Raw genomic sequence first — 20,225 nt, forward strand, 5'->3', positions numbered from 1 at the left:
GTTAACACTCTGTCATACTGTGAAGCTGATTGTGTTTCAGTAAAACTAGAAAAATGCACGCCACACGTATGAGGCCACACGCTGCGTTCATGCGCGCGCCGCCTCACGCCGCCAAGCAGTTTGTGTGACATCAAGACAACTTGCAGGTCTTCAGACAATAAATCAATAAAGCTTTCTGAACCTCGGCTCTGATGAGTGTCTGCTGCAGCAAAATGTAGCCATAACATTTATTCAATGCCTCAAAAATATCATTATAGCTTTGACTTTTGACCTTCACCAAACCCCACACCGCAACACACACATAAAACTGCTGATTGCCCAAAGCGTGGAAACTATAAGTGGTGTAATTTTTTCTTTTATTGATTCCTTTTGCTGTAATTCCATATGCTGCATATTTTTTAGATATTGAATACATGTCAAGTTACGGTGGAGCTTCTGGCTGTAACTGGTTCTGCTCCAGTCAGCCGACTGGCCGACTCATGTCCATTAGCAGTTTCTCTTCCATGTTTTTCATAACCACTGCAGGAGTAACAAAAGCTACATTGTCTCTCTGCATAAATGTCGCTTTTTCAAAGGTTTACATGGTTTAATATCAAGTTAACATGGTATTTAAAAAAATAACATCTAGCGATAACTATAAATTATCCTCTCTACCAAAAAAATCCAAAAGAAGAATTTAAAAAGATCACTTCATGTCCTTAAAGGGGAACCATTACAATGCGTCCTAAAACATCTCATTCTGAAAGGAGCTTAAAATAGACATGAGAATTACCTTTTGATTTGACTGTATTACATGTGCATCATTAGAGCCTCAGTAATTTATCCACTTGTTCATGTGATGCTCCAAGGGAGAAATCAGAACGGTCTTCTCTGTCCTCGATAAGTAACTTTACCTCAGTGATGAAGTGGGTTTGAAGGGGTTGAATATGAGTAATTAAGAATCCAGATGGACAAATTTCATCTGGATGAAGCAGCGGGAAAAAATACCAAGGAGGCAGATGATGCATCCTTGGTAAATGTCTCATGAAGTTTAATCACCTCTCATTTCCTGTTACACAATTTACTCTAAAACTGTGAAAATACAAGGATATGAATAAAAATAGTAATGAAAGCCTTTAACAGTTTTTCTTTGTTAAACTGACTGACTGGATTGAAATATGACAGCATTTTAGGGACATTATAAATAAAGATTTTCTGCCAAAAACTCACACATTTTCAAAACAAAACAAAAACAAGGAAAAGTTAGAAAATAAAAAAATGCTGGACAATTTTTGACTTTTCAAACTCCATGTTTTTTCTAGAAATGTTCTGACATTAATCTGAGTTTTTTCTTGTTTTTTCTTGTTTTTTAGAAAATTTTAAACTTTTCCAACTCAGAAATATTCTTTCTGAGACTAATCTGAAAATTTCTTTATTTTTCTAGCAGATTTTTGACTGACCTCCTTCAGTAACTCAGTTTTCTCTTCTGTTATTGCGTTGTGTTCAGGTGTAGGCGTAAGTCCATGGCAGACAGAAAAAAAGAGAGAAAGTTTCAACCGAAAAACTGGAATTTTTGAGATCTTTTTGAAATGTTCAAGATAAAACAAGGAAGTTTAAGAATTTCCACATTCGGCTCAACATCATGTAGTTCTTTAGTAATTACTAATCTGTCGCAGGTAACAAAACATCCTGGTCGTTTATTCAATAACATTTTGAGAGCATTAATCATTCATGAAACACAAAAACACAGAGAATTCCAGCTTTACAAAAATCCTTCATTGTAGACTCGCTGCTTTACAACAAACGAGTCGACAACGTTAAATTTCAGCAAAGAACAAGAGCGCCACCTGGTGACTCAATAAAAAACTACACTAGTTTTAATCCGAGTAAATTAATTCAACACCCGTTTTAAATGAGAACATTAATTGTGCAACATGCAGAGGAAGCAATGCAATTTTTTAAAAGCAGGTGTGTTGGAGCGAGCGCGCGCGCGCGCACACACACACACACACACACACACACACACACACACACACACCTAAGATCCATTTTACGACAAAATAAACAAAAATACACTTTTAAAAAACACAAAAATCTGGCTGTGCTTACAGCTTCTGTTAGCTAAAATATCGAACAGAGTAACTCGCATTGTGAGATTGGACCCTCACAGTTTGGACTCGAACCGGGTCTTACCGGGTGAAGCAGTGGTGGCAGACCTCTGCGGCCCGTTTGCCGGACACACAGGACGCCAGCGGCTCGGCGGAGGTCACCAGCTGCCCCCGGCGGATCCTAACTGTGGCCCGGAGACCGTTCCCCTTTCCCGGACAGACAAACCGCTCCACAGTCGACAGCATCCCCGCTTTTTGCTCCATGTGCGACGAGATCTGTTTACATCCGTAACGAGAGTGACGTCATTACGTCACGTGTGCGTACACAGAAACTAGACGTAAAAAAAAAAAGAAAAAACGTTATTTATTTAGTGTTTTTTTTTTCTTATTTTTTCCTGGATTTTTTTTATTTTATTGTATCTCGTTTATTTGGAATATGTATCTTTACTTGCTTAAACTTATCTTGATTGTCTCGCTACTGATTCTTGCTCTTTATATATAGATTATAAATTATGTATATATAACATATGTAATAAGTTGATTGTCTATATACATTTTTTTTAAATATTTATAAATTTATATTTACATATATATAATTATATAAATATAATTCATGTTTATTATATACAATATATAAATTATACTAAAAATATAACATACATTTATATAAATATAATTTAAATAGATATAATTTATATTTTATAACTATAAATGCATATTTATTTTAAATATTTTGTTCAATAACATTAAAAAATACATTAAAAATAAAAATATTCATACAGATTTTATTTTAATAATTTAAAAAATTAAAATGCAGTTGTATATTCTTTTTATTAAACACAAAATGGTACAAATAGATGCATATTTTGTTAATTTTGATCACTATCGCTTTAATAGGAAAGCCCATTTCCACCACTCATGAAAAAAATAAACATTTCTCATAATTGTGACTTAGCAATCTCATAATTATAATCTCATAATTATGAACTACACTTTTTTAAATTCTCCTTTAAGTATTTTTTCACATAATGCCATTAAACACACCTAAAGGAAAAGTCAGGAAGCACATCAATGAAGAATACAACTTAAATCCCTTCGAGTAAATTATGATAAATATTCTGTCTGAGATCACCACAACTCCTGTTATGTTTTGTGAACAGCATATTATTATTTCTAGATGGAATCTAAGTTGCTAAAAACTCTTAATTGCTGCACTTCTTAAGAAAAAAATGCAACACAAGCTCCCAAAGAAAACAGATTTTAATGAGACATGATAAAGAAAACTTGTTTTATAAAACCAAATTTACAACTCAGGAAATAAAAGTCAGAGTTCATAAAATGATGCATGAAAATTGTTTGTCAGAGCAGTGATACACTAAAAAAAAGAAATAAAAACAAGTACAATACTTTCAGATGAAGCAAAAACACTTGAATAATTTAACAATTTCCATGCAGAAGATGATAAAGACAGCATTGGCAGAAACTCACAGGGTTTAAATCATATATATGCAAGGAAAAACAGGACAGAAGAAACAAATCACCCACAAAAAAAAAATATATATATATAAAACAAACTACGCCACACATCTGAAGAGAACAAACACAAACCACAGGATAGATCTGCCTTTTTAAAACCATTTAAAACCATTTCCCTTGTATCATAAATAATTACAAATCATCTGAAAGGTTAAAAAAAAGTTGTGTTTTTGTGATTGTCATCTGAGCCAGCAGCTGACATGTGCAAATGAAAACATCAATGCATCAACAACTCGTTAAATCCAGGAAAGTCCTCCAACAAATGGTCAGGCTTTACGGAGACAAACATAATACTGTTTTATCCTTAAAGGGAAAATATCGTCAGAGTTTAGAGACTGAAAATATATTTTAAAAATATAAATTCAATTTGGCCTTTCCAAGGCTTTTCAAAGGGGGTAAATAAATTTAAAACTGTTTTTCTGAAAGAAAACAGGAAGAAATGACCAAAAATGGACAATGATGTAACGTCACTAACAAACAGAGTTTGGTAGAAACTAGTTACATTTACATGAGTAACTTTTTGGGGAAAATACTTTAAGAGTAGTTTTACTCTGCTGTACTTTTTACTTTTACTTGAGTAATTTCAGTATGAAGTATTTCTACTCCTACTTGAGTAAAATTTCTGAATAAACTTCACTGAGTAAAGACCAAGTTTGTTTTAACCAAACCAGACAGATCTGTAGTTTTTATTAAAGTTTAATCAGTTTTATAACGAAAGAAATTCATTTGGTAAAATTTTTATTTTGCCTCATTTTGTTTATTTATATGAATTAATTTCACTTTGGCCCATAACTTTGGCCAAAGTTTTCACATAAATTTATATTTTGATGCATCTAATGACATAAATTTTAAATGTTAAATTATTGATGCTTTGATCAGTTACTCAGTAGACTTTTTTACCAAATACTGTTTTACTCTTGAATGTCTACTTTTACTTTTGCATGGTTAAAAATATGCTGAAGTCGTGCCACTCTATTTTAATATATCCTTTAAACGAACAGCGCCACCCTTCGTTTTGGCTGAATAATTGCATCTTTAAATTTCCGCTGCTCTGCTGTTGAATGGACAGAAGAAAAATAAAAAAACTTTTATTTGGACTCCTGAACATAAATTAGACTTATTTTTAGTTTTTCTTGTTATTCTGATTTTTGCATGTGGCATTGTCTTTGTTTTTTAAAAGAATAAAAATTATTATAATAATGGTTTGTTTATAATAACTTCTGGATAAATTGTTGCCACTTCTTTCTTAGATTTTTTTATATATTGTTCATTTCCTTTTAGCTCTTCTTCCAGTTTATTTTAAAGTCTGTTTGGCTGTGAACACAACAGTTTGACCTCAGTCCCATGAAATAAGTCTAGATTTTGCTATAATAATTTTTTCCTTGGGATATTTTTAACCAGACTCTACTTTTGCCTGGTTAGAAACATGTTGAAGTTGTGCAATTGAAGAGAAAAGTTAAAGAAAATCACTGGGGCTAAAGTTAAGTAAGTATTGTCTTGGCTTTTGGTATTTTTTCCAATTTTATAATTGCTTTATTATTTTTACTAAACTGAAATGTTATTTTCTACATCATCATTTAGATACTTGTGATGTTGTGAAGGATTTGCTCAGCTTAGGCCGCCGTAAATGATAATATAAATAAACTTTTGAGTAAAATATTTGGTACTCTGCCCATCTCAAAAAAAGCTAACTTAAACAAGGTTTATGTCCAATTTATGTGCAGCTTTTGCTTTTTCTCTTTCATATTTAGGAAATTTCAATCATGGAAAATTACCCTGAAAAGAAAAGTTAAATAATAGACGATATGAGCCCTTTAAGTAAAGATTAGAGAAACATTCATATTCCCTCTTTTACAGACGTTTGTCCACTTTTCTGTGAGGATTTTCACAATGAAATTCATTGTGAAAACAAATTGACGCCTTAGAATCGAATCAAAAGAGGTTATTGGGCTACATAATCATCTCAACGAGACAAAACTAAGGTTTACAAAGACAATAAATAAAGCACAAAGTCTGTGTTATATATGGAAGACCAAGTGGCGGAAAGTCATTCTGATTTCCTAAAATTATTTTTGGGAAAATCTACCAGAACAAACCGGATGTTTTAGCGGATTAATTCCCAGAATTCCCTGAAAGAACAAACACACAGGCAGATTGAGCTTCATGTGGTCCTGCATCCATTATCTACACCAAGTAAATAACATTAACAATATATATTTTTTTGTTTCTCATCGATAAAACATTTCATATTTTGACACAAACACTTAAGTAGTTCATGAGTTTTCTGCTGAAGTGGTCTGTGCAAACGAATGGCTATCTGACGATGTCAACTCCTAACAGAAGGAAATGCCTGTAGAAATATTGCAAAATCTTCAAAAATATTTTCTTAAAAAGTACCGGTCTCATGTGCAACACGTTCAACAATCATTTGACAGCATGTACAAATGTGCACCGTTTTCTCTACGTTTTAAATATGCTACACAAAACCAGATCCTGATCGGTGAAACCCAGAGAGAGTTAAAACATGGCGCCGAGTCGGATCAAACAACAGGGAGCTGCACATTGCAAACGCAACGAAAAGGTTAAAATAAGTTATTTCACAATGATTTTTTATTCTTCTTTTCACCAACGTAGAACAAATAGAACACGATTGTACGCCATTAGCAATTCACGGATGGTAAATAATAACATTTCACGATGATTTGTAAAGATGCCTCAAAGCAAAGTTCATAATTAAGCTCCAAACATTCGTTTATATTTTTAAGATACACTTAGGACAAAGTGATTTCATTCAAAGTAGCAGACAGATGCAGTCTTATCTCTCAAGTTACATTTTCTGTCTTTTAAAAAAACTCTACAGTAAAAGCAACACCTTTGGTTGCACCAATTACAAAACACTTAATGAGATTAAATCAGACATTATTTTACGCATCAGTTAGTAAATTCGTTTGAAGCTGAAGTATTAAACTTCTCAGCAACATTTGTGCACATAAGACTTTCTTTAATTTTGACGGACAAAGTAAGAAAGCTGACAGATTTTCTGCCGTACAAAAATTAAGACATCACAAGTTAATTATCTTAGTTTTTCTTCAGATTTCTCCGTGAACAGGCATCTGAAACATGTTTATTAAAAGTGCACTGGAAATGCGTTCGCAGAGCGTCGACATTGCGGGTTTGAAAACGCCAAATGCATCCGAAGGAGACGACTAGCCACTCGATAAACGGCAGTAAGCTCTTCACGAGGAACGTTACCTCAACACCCGTCAGAGGATTCCTGCTATAACCCGGAGGAATACCAGTGCTGCAGCCGGGTTATCCCCCGACGGATCTGACCGAAGTAAAAGTCTGCGTTTCTGGAGAAGTCCTGGCAGACGGAGGACTGGGCGTCCCCCAGAGCGCAGTAGAGGGCGGTGCCGCCGACACTGATGACGACGGTAACCAGACAGAGGAGGAAGAGCAGCAGGCAGGAGTCTCCACCGCCAACATCTACGCAGAAAAACAATAACATAAAATAAAATCACACGCAGACAGAGGCGAGTTGTTGACCATCACTCTGCAGCTGGGGGTCAAACTATTATGTCAGAAGTAATTGATAAAACCTAATCAATAAATCAATTAAAACAAACTAACAGATTTTTCTGTTTTCTCTCTTTCTACCAAAGGCTGGATGATAAAACTCTTCAGTCTGGTGTTTTGTTTTTTTAAATTTGTTTAACAGAAACTTCATAATTCATTTTATTTCTTGTTTCTGTTTAGTTTCTTTATTTTGGATATTTAAAATGTATTCCTGTTCCAGTGATGAATGTTGATCAGAATCTAAAGTTTATTGATCTTTAAGAACGTATTACCTGAAAATAGCATCAAAACAACAATATTATCGTTTATCGCAAAAACTTCTGGGACAATTTATCATCCAGTAAAACAGATCTAATAAAACCAGTTAAACTCTTCAAATATCAATAAATAGCTGTCTCTGAATTCAGTAAGTTATTTGTAAAAGGAAATAATATGGAACATCTTTTCACATTGATCAGTTCCTCAGAATGTTGAGATTGTTTTTGTGATTTTTGGCAATGAAAATTACATATTTTATTATACTAATTTAGAAATATCTAAAAGTGTTAAAAGTGACTTTTTATTACTCTGCACATCGATCACAGACTTTAACTTGACTTCAAGTAAGGCAGAGGCAGCAGTGGAGCAAAAGGCAGAAATACTGCCACCTGCAGGTGGGAGTTAGTCACTTAAACCCAACATTTTTTAACATTTTTACAGAAAAACATTTAGCACAAAAAAGGAGGGTTGATTTTGCAGAATACCGAAGTAACATTTGCTTCCACTTAATGATAATTCCCAAAGTTGTTTTCCTTTATTGGTGACTTTAAAGAAATAAATTGAGTACCATGGTCATAGGTATCATCGGGAACTTTGAAGCGGACGCGTCTCTTGGTCGTGGGTTTCTCCGGAGTGAGTTCTGGGTCAGCAGACGTACTCAGGCTGTCCACATACACACTTTGCTTCTTCAAGATGGAGACAAGTCCAGAGACGGGGGACATCTGAGACGCACCGCAGGAGACAAAAAGATGAGACATTTCACAGCAGAGACACGTACAGACATAAACAAAAGAAACTGTGAAACAAGTTATGGTTCAAAGTGGACTTTGACGACAGATGAACTTTGACCTGATCACACCAGAGCATCTGTGACTCAAATTATGCAATAATGACATCAGTCAGCAATTTGAAGCCATTTTCAACCCATTTAGAGCAGCGAGAACCTGAGACATCAAACCTTAAACTAAAACAGCAAAAAAAGACAGGAGGAGGGACAGATCCAGAAAGAACCTTTAAAACATAATAAACTGATTTTCACTTCAATCTACTGCTGTGTTTTGAGAGTATCATACTCAATAAAAATAATAAAAAATGACAGAGAAACAGTCACCTCTTCGACTGTGATGAGCTTCGCCATTTCGTCCAGGGAAGAAGCTCTCCTGATGAAGTCGTAGTCCTCCTCTTCCTCCCTCTCCTCTGGATATTGTTCTTGCTGCTCCAAATCGGCCTCCTGGGAAGACAGCGCCTCCTCGCTCAGGCAGTTTTCAGAGTCCTCCTGCAGTCAGCATGGAAACTTAGAGATTTTCTATTTTGCACCATTTTGTTCAGACATTTTTTAACTCTGTCTGCTTATTAGGGCTGAAACGATTAATCAAATTAATCATGATGAATCGGTTATTGAAATAATCATCAACTAGTTCTTGATTAACCATTAACTGGAGTATTCAGACTCAAAAAAAGTTAAATTGGTAAAAGAGCAACATAGTCAGAGCAATAAAAATTAAGCCAAAACTGTACAAAAACATACATACATTTTGCATTTAGGATAAAAAAAAAACGTAAATCTGTTCTACCCAGTTTAAATTCTGTAGTAAAAGAAAATCTCCTAGTAAACACATTTTTTTAATCTAATTATTAATTGATTAATCCAGAAAATAATCAACAGATCAGCTCTACACTCTGATGATGTGAGGTTTATCAGGAAGAGCTGAGCGGGTCACATGTTGCTGATATAAGTGTTGTTAGCTGCAGATGTTTGTCAACCATTCACTAAAGAAATGCTGTGTTGCTGCATTTTAGTCAATAAAATGTTTATTTTGTTATTGTAATGTATCTTTTAATGTGTTTCTAATATAAAAAAGGCTTAAATTAAGGTAATTGAGGTAATAACACTACATTGCAAAGAGTTCCACAAACATATTGAAAATATATTTAATGTAAACATTCAAATGTGAAGCTTTGTATTTACTGTTTGACACATTAAATAAAGACAAAAACGATTGTCAGCCATTAAGGAAAAGATTAAAACCAGAACCACCTACTACTGTCTATCAGATTTTCGTTATGGAAAACATTCATTTTTCCCTTCAAGTTGAAAAAGAAAAACTAAAGCTGTGATTTGGGGCTGAAACGATTCCTCGAATGATTCAAGTTCCTCGATTATTAAAATTCCTCGAGGAAAATCATCTGCCTCGAAGCTTCGTTAAATTACGTTAAAAATATAATTTTCAATTTTTGCACAATGCTTCTCTAGGTTAACTTAAAAAGTGAGCTGTTATTGTTACTGGTTAGTTTTCTAAACTACAGAAAAGAAATAGTTAGGGATGCTCAGATGTAAAGAAACTGAGGAAGATGTTGATATCCAATAGTAATACTAGTTATGGTAGAAAAAATTTATTTTATTTGATCTATTTCTTATTTGATTACTTGTTGTTAACTTATTTGATTAATTGTAAGAATAATCGATAAAATACTCAAGTACTAAAATAATCGTTTACAACAGCCCTACTGTGATTAATGAATGTGATGGAAATCTGTCTAAATAAAAACATAATTTGAAAAATTAAAAAGGCTTAAATGTAAAAACTGATGAATGTGTCGTTTTTAAAAGATCAACCATCAGAATAATTGATAACTGAAATAATTGTTAGTTGCAGGCTGCTAGCAGCAGCATAAATCATTTAGGGAGTGCATAAAATACAGAACCTACGAACAGAGCAGGGATGGCCACCCTAACGGCACACCAAACTGAAATTAACTTTAGTTTGTTTCATGACCATATATGGAAGAATAAATGATATACCTGAATGTCCTGGTAAAGGTGCAGCTTCTCGCTGTGCAGCTGCAGCTCTGCCCCACTGACCAGAGTCTCCACTGCAGGAGCTTCCTGACTCAGATGAGCATCCGGCTCGCTCTGCTTCTCCTCGCCGTCGTCCTCCGTCCCCTCGTCTTCCATCTCCAGAGCCTCTGCTGCCTCCTCCACCTCACTCTCCTCCTCCTCCTCCTCTTCCTCCTCTTCCTCCTCCTCCTTCGCCTGTGCTTCCCGAGCCGGACCTAAATCCTCCTCCTGCTGCTCTGCGGGGCTGGAGCAATCCATTCCCCCAGCTGCAGAGGGGTGCAGCCCGTTTCCCCGAGCTGAAGCGGCAGGCTCTCCCCCTCCCTCCGCCTCTCTGCCGCCAGCTTGCCTTTGAGTCTGATCGGAACCACAAGGCGTCCTCTGTGAGCTTCCATTCGGGGGTTTCCGGTCCGTTTCAGGTGAACCGAGCCTTTTAATCAAATTGTCGGAAAGCGCAGAAGGACAGGATGAATCCTCGTCTCTCTGCTCCATCCCTCCTTCAACCAGATGGGCTGCAGGAAAAAACAGGAAAGGAAGTTATTTATGTATAAACATGCAAACTGCAAGCAAATAATACTGTACTTAAGATAAATTTAAATGCATATGTTCATATTTCAGCAAGAAATGCTGTGTAAATATTTGTAAACATAGTGTTCTTCTCTAAAGTTTATTTATTTATATTGAATGTCTGTAAACCTGTGAAACAGAGGTAAATTATGCAATTTTCTGAACAACATGAAGAAAATGTGTTTCATCTGTTCACAAAGAGTAAAACAATCTTTTACAATCTATTTTCAGTTTGTTACATTAATCCTGTTTAAATATCTGGTATTCTTTTTTTTTTCCTCTTAGTAAAGTGGGAAAAAAGAAGAAATAAAAACATATTGAAACTAATCTTCAATACAGTAAAACAAATGATTCAAACGGAACAGAGTAAGACTCGTATTTGTCATGGAAACCTAGTGGTCTTGGAATAGGCCACTGGCCTCCAGACTAAAAGTTTTAAAGAGGCAGTATTATGTATTTTACAGGCATATTGTAGCAGAATTAAGTATCTATGTTACATTCAATTGTTGTAAAATTTATATATATATATATATATATATATCAAATATAACTAGAAAGAAATTTGACTTCATATTTGAAATTGGGCCGCTGTCTCTTTAAAAGTTCCTGCTCTTTCTGAAGCTCCGCCTTCATGAAGTCGACACAACCATAGACATAATATAATATATCATTATATAATATAATATATTATATTATGTCTATGGACACAACAGGCTCCTCTGCTAACCCTTTAGCAACATTTCACTGAGAAGTAGCTCCTATAATGAGCTCAGCTGATACACAGCTAAACATTGTGTCAGTGCACTGTAAAACATTTGAAGGTGGTTTAATTTGAAAATGAAAATCCACCTGCTGAAAAAGCAACCTAAGTCAACAAGAAAACTGTTTTGGTTTTGACTCAGAAATTAAAGTTCATGAAGTTGATTTAACAACAAGAGACAAGTTGTCTAAAAAATGATTTTTTAAGTTCATTAATCTTGAATTGTAAGTTTTAACTTAATGCTGCGATTTCAACCAATTATTTCACAACATGGCAGAAAAAAAACTGCCCTCACCTGGTTAAAGAGCCACATTTCTCCATTATTTTACTCACAATATCAAGTTAATAATAATAATAATTGAAATTCTTGTTTAAAATTTCTGTTCAAAAACATTTAGTGTGAACAGGACATTATCATCAAGCTTTGCAAACTTAAAATAAACATTTGTCTTAATAAAACACAAGAGTCAGATCAACGTAACGCACTTCCATCTCAGGACATAAAAACATGCCGCTAAGCATTCTGGGAAATAATTCCCACTCCTCTTTTTCTTCCAGTTTTTTAAGTGCTAACCTAAAAACACTAGTTCATTCAACGCTTAATATAAAAGTTAACAACTCACTACTGTAAGTTTATGTTTCACAAACTCAAACATTTAGGTTCAAAATCTAAAACTTGCTAAATTTATTTGTTAAAGAGTAAACGACAGTAGACACAACTAAATGTGGCTCAAATGTTTAACAGTGTGGCAGGTAAAACAGAGGGAGACCACAAATATCTCCGTCTGAACTGTTTGCTAAAGGAACATAGACGACAGAAAGGAATATTTTAGCAGATATAATCCGTCCTCTTTTCAATCAGTTTGAACCTCTGACCTCAGGAAGCCGTTCAGCTTCACTCTGACGGCTAAAAAAAATCTATAAGAAGTGATTTATTCCCAGTGTAGAAACAATTCACCAAACTAAATGGTTACATTTAACTATAATATGAAAACTGATTTATTCTACACACAAATAGTTGACGTGATTGTATGAATGTGATTTATTTTGATCCACAATGATGCGCTGCTTAGTGTTTCACATAAAGTACATTTATACTTTCCATGTCTCACAAAATGTGAAACTCCAAGAAGTATGAACATGTAATTAAAAAAATACAATGAATTAAGCATACAAATGACATGATTCTTAAAATGCCGCACTTACTTGAAATGCATGAAGGGCGGGAAACCCCTCCGCCAAACTGAAGGCTCAAATTGTCCAAAAGAGCAGCCTGAACACATATCACATATTTGGTACGTTATATTAAAGCATCTAAATACATTTAACTTTAGAGTTTCCAACAAGGAAAAGCAGTGGTAAAATTAAAAACTATTAGTAACTTGTGAGGTGGTCAACAGAGACGTGTAACTTTGCGAAACACATAAAGAGGCGGAAACGATGCAAACTGAAAATGTCTTACCTCAGCATCTCGTGTCGTCGGTCTGAAAACAGGAGAGAGAGAGAATCAGAGGCTGAGCGGACAGAAGGTCCGGCTTGGTTTAGTGAAAGAAGATGTGTGACCCGTCTCTGCTCTCCCAATCTAATATTAGCCTGAACACATTTCCCTGGCTAATAAAACCTGGGTGTGTGTTTCTAAAATGTGATGGGAGGTCTGGGGGCTCACAGTAACATCATTGAGTAAAAGGAGTTTATTTAAACTACTGAATACAGTTTAAATAAACTACATGTAACTATATAGAGGCATAAACCGGAGGGACAGTTTGGATCAAAGTGTCTAGAAAAAGAGTGAAAGTTAAGGGAATGTCCTCTGAAGGCAAGGAAACACGACTCGGTCTGTGTGCGTGTGTGTGCTGCGTGTGTGTGCTGCGTGTGTGTGATGCGTGTGTGTGATGCGTGTGTGTGTGCTGCATGTGTGTGCTGCGTGTGAAACCTTATCAGTGCAGTGGCTCAAATGTCTGAAAGTGCAGCGGCAGCAGCAGAGGACAGGGGACATATGGTTTACCCATCACTTCATTACTCATCACATTTTTGTGTTTCTGTCACTCAAACAGACTCACATCACATCACAGAGTTTACACAACACACAGCTGTGATTCGCAGAGGACCCAAAAATTTACTTAGCTAAGAGTAAAACTACTTTAACATATTTTACTCAAGTAAAAGTAAAAAGCAGCCATCCAGGAAATTACTCAAGAGTAAAAAAGTATTTGGTAAAAAAGTACTGAGTAACAATCATTTAATATTTAAAAATTACATCATCAGACAGACCAAAATATGTGGTTAAATGGAGATTTTGGTATTTAAAGGGCAAAAATAAAAAATCAGGCAAAAGAACATTTTTCCAAATTGTTTTCTTTCAATACAAAAACATGCGAAACTTTAAAGCAATTTGTAGGTGTGTGTCTTTGTCAATGATGTTAAACAATCATGTTCTAAAACATGATTGTTTAACAAATAATCATGTTAGAACATTTATTTATTTATGTGAATCATAAAAAAAAATCAATCTGTATCAACTGCTTTTGCTGGCAGGCTGAATTTCTTGCACTTTGGGGAGCCTGACTCAACAGTTCATGTAATGACTCCCTAAAAACATGCAGGCTTACCTGGAGTGTGTCTGGCAGATGTGTTTCAGAGAGTCCAGGTGTGTGGCTGCCAGCTCAGGAGACGCTCCTCCACAGTGACTCACTGAGAGGGAAAGAGTTCAAATTAAAGTGTGACATTCTAGATTTAACATTTGAGCACATGGTGAGTGATTCGTAGTAAATCAACACTGAACATGTTAATAATGTACTTTGAAAATGATACTGGGTTTAATAGATAGATATATATATATGAGAGAGGTGTGCTGTGTATTACCCCACTGCTGTTGAAGTGCATTCAGGTTTTCCAACACTCTCTGGTGGTAAAGCTGCTCTAGCTGGATAAACAACAACGCTCGCTGGTCTGAGAAGCTAAAGTCAAGACTTAAACACATGAACCAAAACAGAATGACCTACTACATCGTTCCATGATAAAAACCTGACATAGATCTTGAATTAACAGTAATTCTTTGTATTTTGCTAATAATAATCCAGACTTTATTGTGCTTTTTTTTAAATTGTTCTATTTTTGTCCATGTAGCTGGTACCCTGCTACCTGTAGAGGAACACAACACTCCTGAACACCAAAAACACGAACAAGATCATCTTAAGAGGCGCCTAATTCAGGACAAACTAGAACTGCACGATGTTAAAAAAATCACACAGGGACTATTGACCTTTAGCACGTGACGTCACGCTTTCCAGAACTCCGCCCGCTCCGCCATGACGGACGTCAAAACAACCTATGCACTCCTGTAAAGCCCGTCAAAAAACGGACATGCGGCATAATATCGCTTTGATTTAGTTGATTTAACTTTAAAAATGGTCACAATGTCCTGCGAGGTCGGCTACACAAACAGACAAGGATAGAAATAAAACGTGTCATTTTATTGCAATGAGGAAATATGGCGGCGACGGATAATAGCTGTCAATCAATGACTGTCAGCTCAACTGTTAACCGCGGATTTACAGCGAACACTTTTTACAAGGTAAGAAGATTAACGTTCATAAACCTTATAAGTAAGTATGATTAGAAAGATATGAAATATCGCATAACGGAGAAGGTATGCGTCTAACCCTTGGTAACTATGGAAACAGTGCCCCACTGTCAAGTAGCCTAGCATGTATGGAGAAAACTGGTTAGCATCTGGTTTTTTGAACGTATTTAAGGCTTCTTCAGTGTAAAGGGAAACACCGTTTATGACTTCATGATATTAACTCATGTGGTGTGAAAGCGGGTAAAGTCGGTAATTTGATCAACACATCAGCAGGGAGAAGGTACGGATCGGTTTCTAAGCTAGCTGTTTCCAACTTTTGTAAATACCGTCAAGATACAACGACATGAGAGGCTGCAGAGTAGTTTTAGGTCGTACAGAGGGGGTAACCGGGTGAGAGGAAGAAGAAACACAAAGGCAGGAGAACAGATACATCGGAGGGCGGGGGCCTGAAGTCTCATGTTTATGGATATGAGCAGCCAAAACACAAGCCTTCTTTGACTCAGCTCAATGCTTTCTCTCACTAACTTACGCTCTACAGATTCATTGCAGCTAAGCTTGCTTTCCCTTTTCTCTCATGCATTCATGTGTTCACACCCACTGGCTTTCCCTCTGATTACGGTAAGCGCTGCGATTTCACTTGTCCTTCCATCATTCTTTCCTGTCATTAAATGTTATTCTCTGTTAGCCTGCGAGCATCATGTAGAATTAAACTTTATAGAGCCAGACGATAAATTGTCCCAGAAATGATTGCAATAAGCGATAATATTGCCATTTTGAGACCGTTTTCAACTAATATAATAATAATAACAATAATAATAATAATAGCTTATTAATGCAAATAAGACCAGTCAAAGATGAAAAATATATATATATTTTAAACAATATTTAACACTAGAACTGGAAATCTTTTATATATCCAAAACAATCAAAGACACCAAATCAAAAATAATCAAAACTGATCATGAAGTCTTAGTAACCAAAACTGCGTCTTAAAAACAATAATCATTGAGCTTAGACAGGGAAAGTAGGTAAAAGTGGCAGGTTAAATGTTTGCAGTATTTCTCAAAATGGCGGCTTTTCAACAATATTAAAAGGAAGCATCTCTTTAAAGACTGTTGTCCAATTTATCATGCAATTAATTGATTTATTGTTTATCGTGACAGGTTTACCCATAACTTCAAATAAATAGCAACAAATTTATTATTCTGCTCATTTTCTGTCTGCTATAATAGTACTAAAATACTTAAATGAATACAGTTAAAACAAAAGCATGTACACATAACAAGGATACAGTCTTTCTGAAGGACGAAAGTCTCGGCGATCTGAAGGGAAAGAGAGGACAAAGTTTAAAAATTCTTTTATCTGATCAGCCGTCACAGAGACCAGAACACATTTTCACAAAAGATCATCGACGTGGAACAAGAGGATACGTCAATAAGTAAAGACGGAGATAAAGAAAAGGCAGTGATATATAAGACAAGAGCACTACAGGAAACTGAGCTGAGGAATAAAAATCATGATGTAGCAGGAACAGCGTTATTTTGTTTTCCAGAGAATGAATTGTAAATAAGATGGATGAATAATTACAGACGAAAACGAGAGATCGTATAATACCCTGTACCTCTTTTCAGCAAGTGTGGCGTTCATGTCGCCCAGCTGATCTCAGAACAAGAGCAGCGTGTGTGAGAGCGAGGAAGAGGAGGAGGAGGAAGCATAAGGCTCTCGCATGTCAAATGAAGTGAGGGCGGTGACAACTGCTTGGCTTTCTAGGTAGCCTACTGGGAACATAAACTGCTTCAGGCTGCTTTTTGTTCTGCTGGTAGGTTTTTTAAAGCATGTAAATTTAGTTCATACCACATTAATAAACTGCTGCTCCTAAATCCCACAGTTTTGAGTTTTATGACAGCAGTAAAATCTGAACTTTTTATAGTTCATGGGATGATGCATACATGCAATTCCAGTTAAAAGGGAGAATCTTTACAGCCAGTTTAGTTTAAAGTTTCAATTATTGTGTGTTTGTTGTTATATCATGAAATCTGACTGAATGATAAGTGTTTAAGTTGGTTAAGAATAATACAAACACCTGCCAACTGATTAGTTGCAGATCTAAAATAAAATAATAACAGCATGCACAAATAATAATATTAATTAGAGTAGAATTTTACATTCTTCAGAAACAAAAAGATTACTTAAACTTTTTTTTTTTTAATTTTCAGTGACCAAATGTCAGTTGAGGCAGCTCAACTCAAACGTTGTGCTGCCTTCTTGTCAGTCGTCTTCCTCCATTGCTCCGACGCTCTTATTTAATCTGGAAGCCAGCGCGGGTCAGGTGTTCTCTGTCAATCTGACAAACATTAACCTGCCTCAGAACGTACGAGTTCAGTCACGCAGCTCCGCGAGCCAGAGTGAAACTAACACAGGGAACCTGAGGGTGAGCACCGAGTGTGAGTTTTAATGAAGTGTGCATCTGGCTCCTGAACATGCCAGCAGAAACACCCTGGCCCCAGGGTGCAAAGTGCCACTCTGAGGTCGACTGGATGAGTAGCAGCCCTTTAAATGCTCGTGTGAAAGCAACGGTTTGAATAGACGAGGCTGGCAGAAAGCCAGCATTACACGCTGGAAAGACGCCTTTAAATGGGAAATGCCCGCCAGGCTTGGTGTTAATGCCCAGTTCAAAGTGTCTAAAGGTCACCTAATACGCTTCCTTCAACAAGTTACTGGAGATCCATGGGCTTTGCAAAACGTGTTCATTACATTTTTTGCACAAAAATCATTCTTGGGTAATGAGATTTCAGTCTGCTCAGTTCTGCCTATTTTGAGCTCCTTTCAGCAGGAGCTCATTTTAGGGCCTCTGTCACTTTAAACCCCAATGAGCAGCTGCTGGCCACGCCCCAAACTCAATGTTTATATTCACACAAAAAAATAGCTGCAAACAGATGCGTATTTATACAACCGTACATCTGTGATAAGCAGAAGTGAAGCCTCCTGCTCACCCAAAAAGAATGCAGCATGTGGTTTCTGGATGGGAAGTTCACAACAAAACATTTGTCTTTTCCAGGAGCCATTGTACAGGACAAGCAGCGGTAAAAACCGGTTGACCAAACATGCTGGAGCTCAGCTTGTGTTGCTAGGCAACGGGGCTGGGCTAGGTAATGGCGCAGTGCCCATCAAATGTGGCTTGCCAATCTGGAGGTTTCTGAAAAGTCTCATTTTTCAGACACCAAAAAACATCAACATTTTGCCAGAAAAATGTCTGGGTGTTTTTTTTTTATGTTTGGGCTGTTTCTCAGATGCAGCTGAGGCGCAAATGGAGGCACTAAAAAAACATGCAACATGAATTTTGCAAAATGGGTCCCATTTAACATAGAGGAGGCGAAAGACAAAAGATTACCTGGTGAAGGTACTGAGGAAGGTGGGCATCATCATCTCTTTCTGCCATCTGCTCCAGAGACGCCAGGAGAGTTGGGCTTAACGCAGACCCTGTTAACGAGGTTGAGACTGAAGAATATTCAGCGACTGGACTGGAGGTAAACTGTTCCTGATTTGAGGACGTGGCGGTGGTATGACTCCCTGTAGTGAAGGCAGAGGGTTCTCTGTTGGTGACCAATACAGTACTTGAGCTGCTGGTTACTCCAGTCAAAGCAGGCCCACAGTTGGAGACAGGATCCTTGCAAGAGGTAAGCTGTTCTGGACAGGAGTCTTTTAATGTTGCATCAGAGGTGAGTGTGTTACATCTGGTCCCAGAAGATCCGTGAAGCTGAGTGTTTGAGGTTAAACCCATCGACTCCGTGCTAAATGTAGTCGCTTGACTGCAGATGGAAAACCCAGAGCTGGTGGAACTGGAAATTACTTCCTCTCCACTTTGACTCAGTTCCACTGAATTAATGGGATGTAAAGTTTCCGGACTGATGACTGGGATGATGGGGGATGCAGGTTCTGGACTGGTCCCGGGGCTGAAGTGAAATGGAGTTTCCAACAAACTGCCTGCAGAGGAAAGCACAGGTAGACGTCACACAGAAGAGACACAGATACAAGGAACTAGAGAGTAACATGGTTGAAACAGGAAGTAGACAATACAGCAACTAAACTCAACAAAAACATTACACAGGCAACAAATATTGAACCTTTAAAGTGGAATGGTTAACAAAAATGTTGTTGGTTCCTGTACTTTAACCAGAAGGAATAAAAACATTAACATTTTGATGGTGGCTCTCATTTGGTGTGTAGAGCCCAGAACCATAGTAAAGGTGTTGTCAATGTTCAATGTTATGATTACAATGAGATCAGTGCTGATTTACATACAAATGTGCTTAAGAGTGTTAGCAAAAAAAGCTTAATTTTAAGAGACAGGCACTTTTGTTTTAATTAATTGCATAAATCAAAAATAAGCTTGATAAATGTTCTTGTCTCTCTCACTTTCTACAAATACTGGAGGACAAAATCTTCAATCTGGTGCTTTGGTCTCAATGGAGACTACAGAATCCATTTCATTGTTTCAGGTGTTTTATTTATTTCCCAGAATTAAACGTTCATTAGAAATTAAAGTTTATTGATCTTTGACAGGGTGTACTTGCATTATTATGCCATTTCCATTCCATCACTTGAAAACGTTCTCAAAACAACAATATTTTCATTTATCAAAATAACTTCTGGGTCAATTAATCATCCAGCAAAATGTGTTATAGGTAGGCCTGTCGCGATAAACAATAAATCAATTAATCGCATGATAAATTAAACCCATCGACCTCATTTTAATTATCGGCTTTATCGTCTCTTCCTATCTTTTTTTTTCTCTTGATGACACTGAATGAAAAAAGGCTCAGCTCCTTTGCTCTCCACTGACCCTCCCTTCCTCATTTCCTTAGTGTAATGCCCACCGCACACTACACGAGTTGTCGGCCGATTGTTGGCCCAATTTTCAAAATCTGACACATCAGCCGACAGAAATCCTAGGTATAACGGTTCGATCGGGTTCGATTGTGCCGTGTGATGTCCAGCCACCTGGGCACAAAATAATGGCTA

At 36.5% G+C, this 20,225-nt stretch overlaps 2 protein-coding genes across 3 annotated transcripts in view; both read right to left on the reverse strand.

The window, feature by feature from the left end:
* smyd3 (SET and MYND domain containing 3) overlaps nucleotides 1–2,393 on the reverse strand; it is a 79,792-nt gene extending 77,399 nt beyond the window's left edge. Inside the window, exon 1 of the mRNA XM_015043406.1 lies at nucleotides 2,173–2,393. Within this exon, the coding sequence (XP_014898892.1) occupies nucleotides 2,173–2,351 (179 nt within the window). The 5' untranslated portion in view covers nucleotides 2,352–2,393. The remainder of the gene's footprint in view (nucleotides 1–2,172) is intronic.
* A 2,527-nt stretch (nucleotides 2,394–4,920) lies between these two features.
* Nucleotides 4,921–20,225, reverse strand: part of LOC106954131 (consortin) — a 27,154-nt gene continuing 11,849 nt past the window's right edge. For both annotated transcript variants that reach the window (XM_015043408.1, XM_015043407.1), the window contains exons 4-13: nucleotides 18,595–19,187; nucleotides 16,495–16,525; nucleotides 14,483–14,569; nucleotides 14,230–14,311; nucleotides 13,083–13,104; nucleotides 12,827–12,893; nucleotides 10,261–10,805; nucleotides 8,569–8,733; nucleotides 8,026–8,179; nucleotides 4,921–7,109 (exon numbers count right to left, since the gene is read on the reverse strand). In XM_015043408.1, coding sequence (XP_014898894.1) covers nucleotides 6,901–7,109; nucleotides 8,026–8,179; nucleotides 8,569–8,733; nucleotides 10,261–10,805; nucleotides 12,827–12,893; nucleotides 13,083–13,104; nucleotides 14,230–14,311; nucleotides 14,483–14,569; nucleotides 16,495–16,525; nucleotides 18,595–19,187 — 1,955 coding nt within the window. In that variant the 3' untranslated portion in view covers nucleotides 4,921–6,900. The remainder of the gene's footprint in view (nucleotides 7,110–8,025; nucleotides 8,180–8,568; nucleotides 8,734–10,260; nucleotides 10,806–12,826; nucleotides 12,894–13,082; nucleotides 13,105–14,229; nucleotides 14,312–14,482; nucleotides 14,570–16,494; nucleotides 16,526–18,594; nucleotides 19,188–20,225) is intronic.

Source organism: Poecilia latipinna, unplaced genomic scaffold, assembly GCF_001443285.1.
Source record: "Poecilia latipinna isolate Pla-1442-1.1 unplaced genomic scaffold, P_latipinna-1.0 Scaffold630, whole genome shotgun sequence".
Lineage (NCBI taxonomy): Eukaryota > Metazoa > Chordata > Actinopteri > Cyprinodontiformes > Poeciliidae > Poecilia > Poecilia latipinna.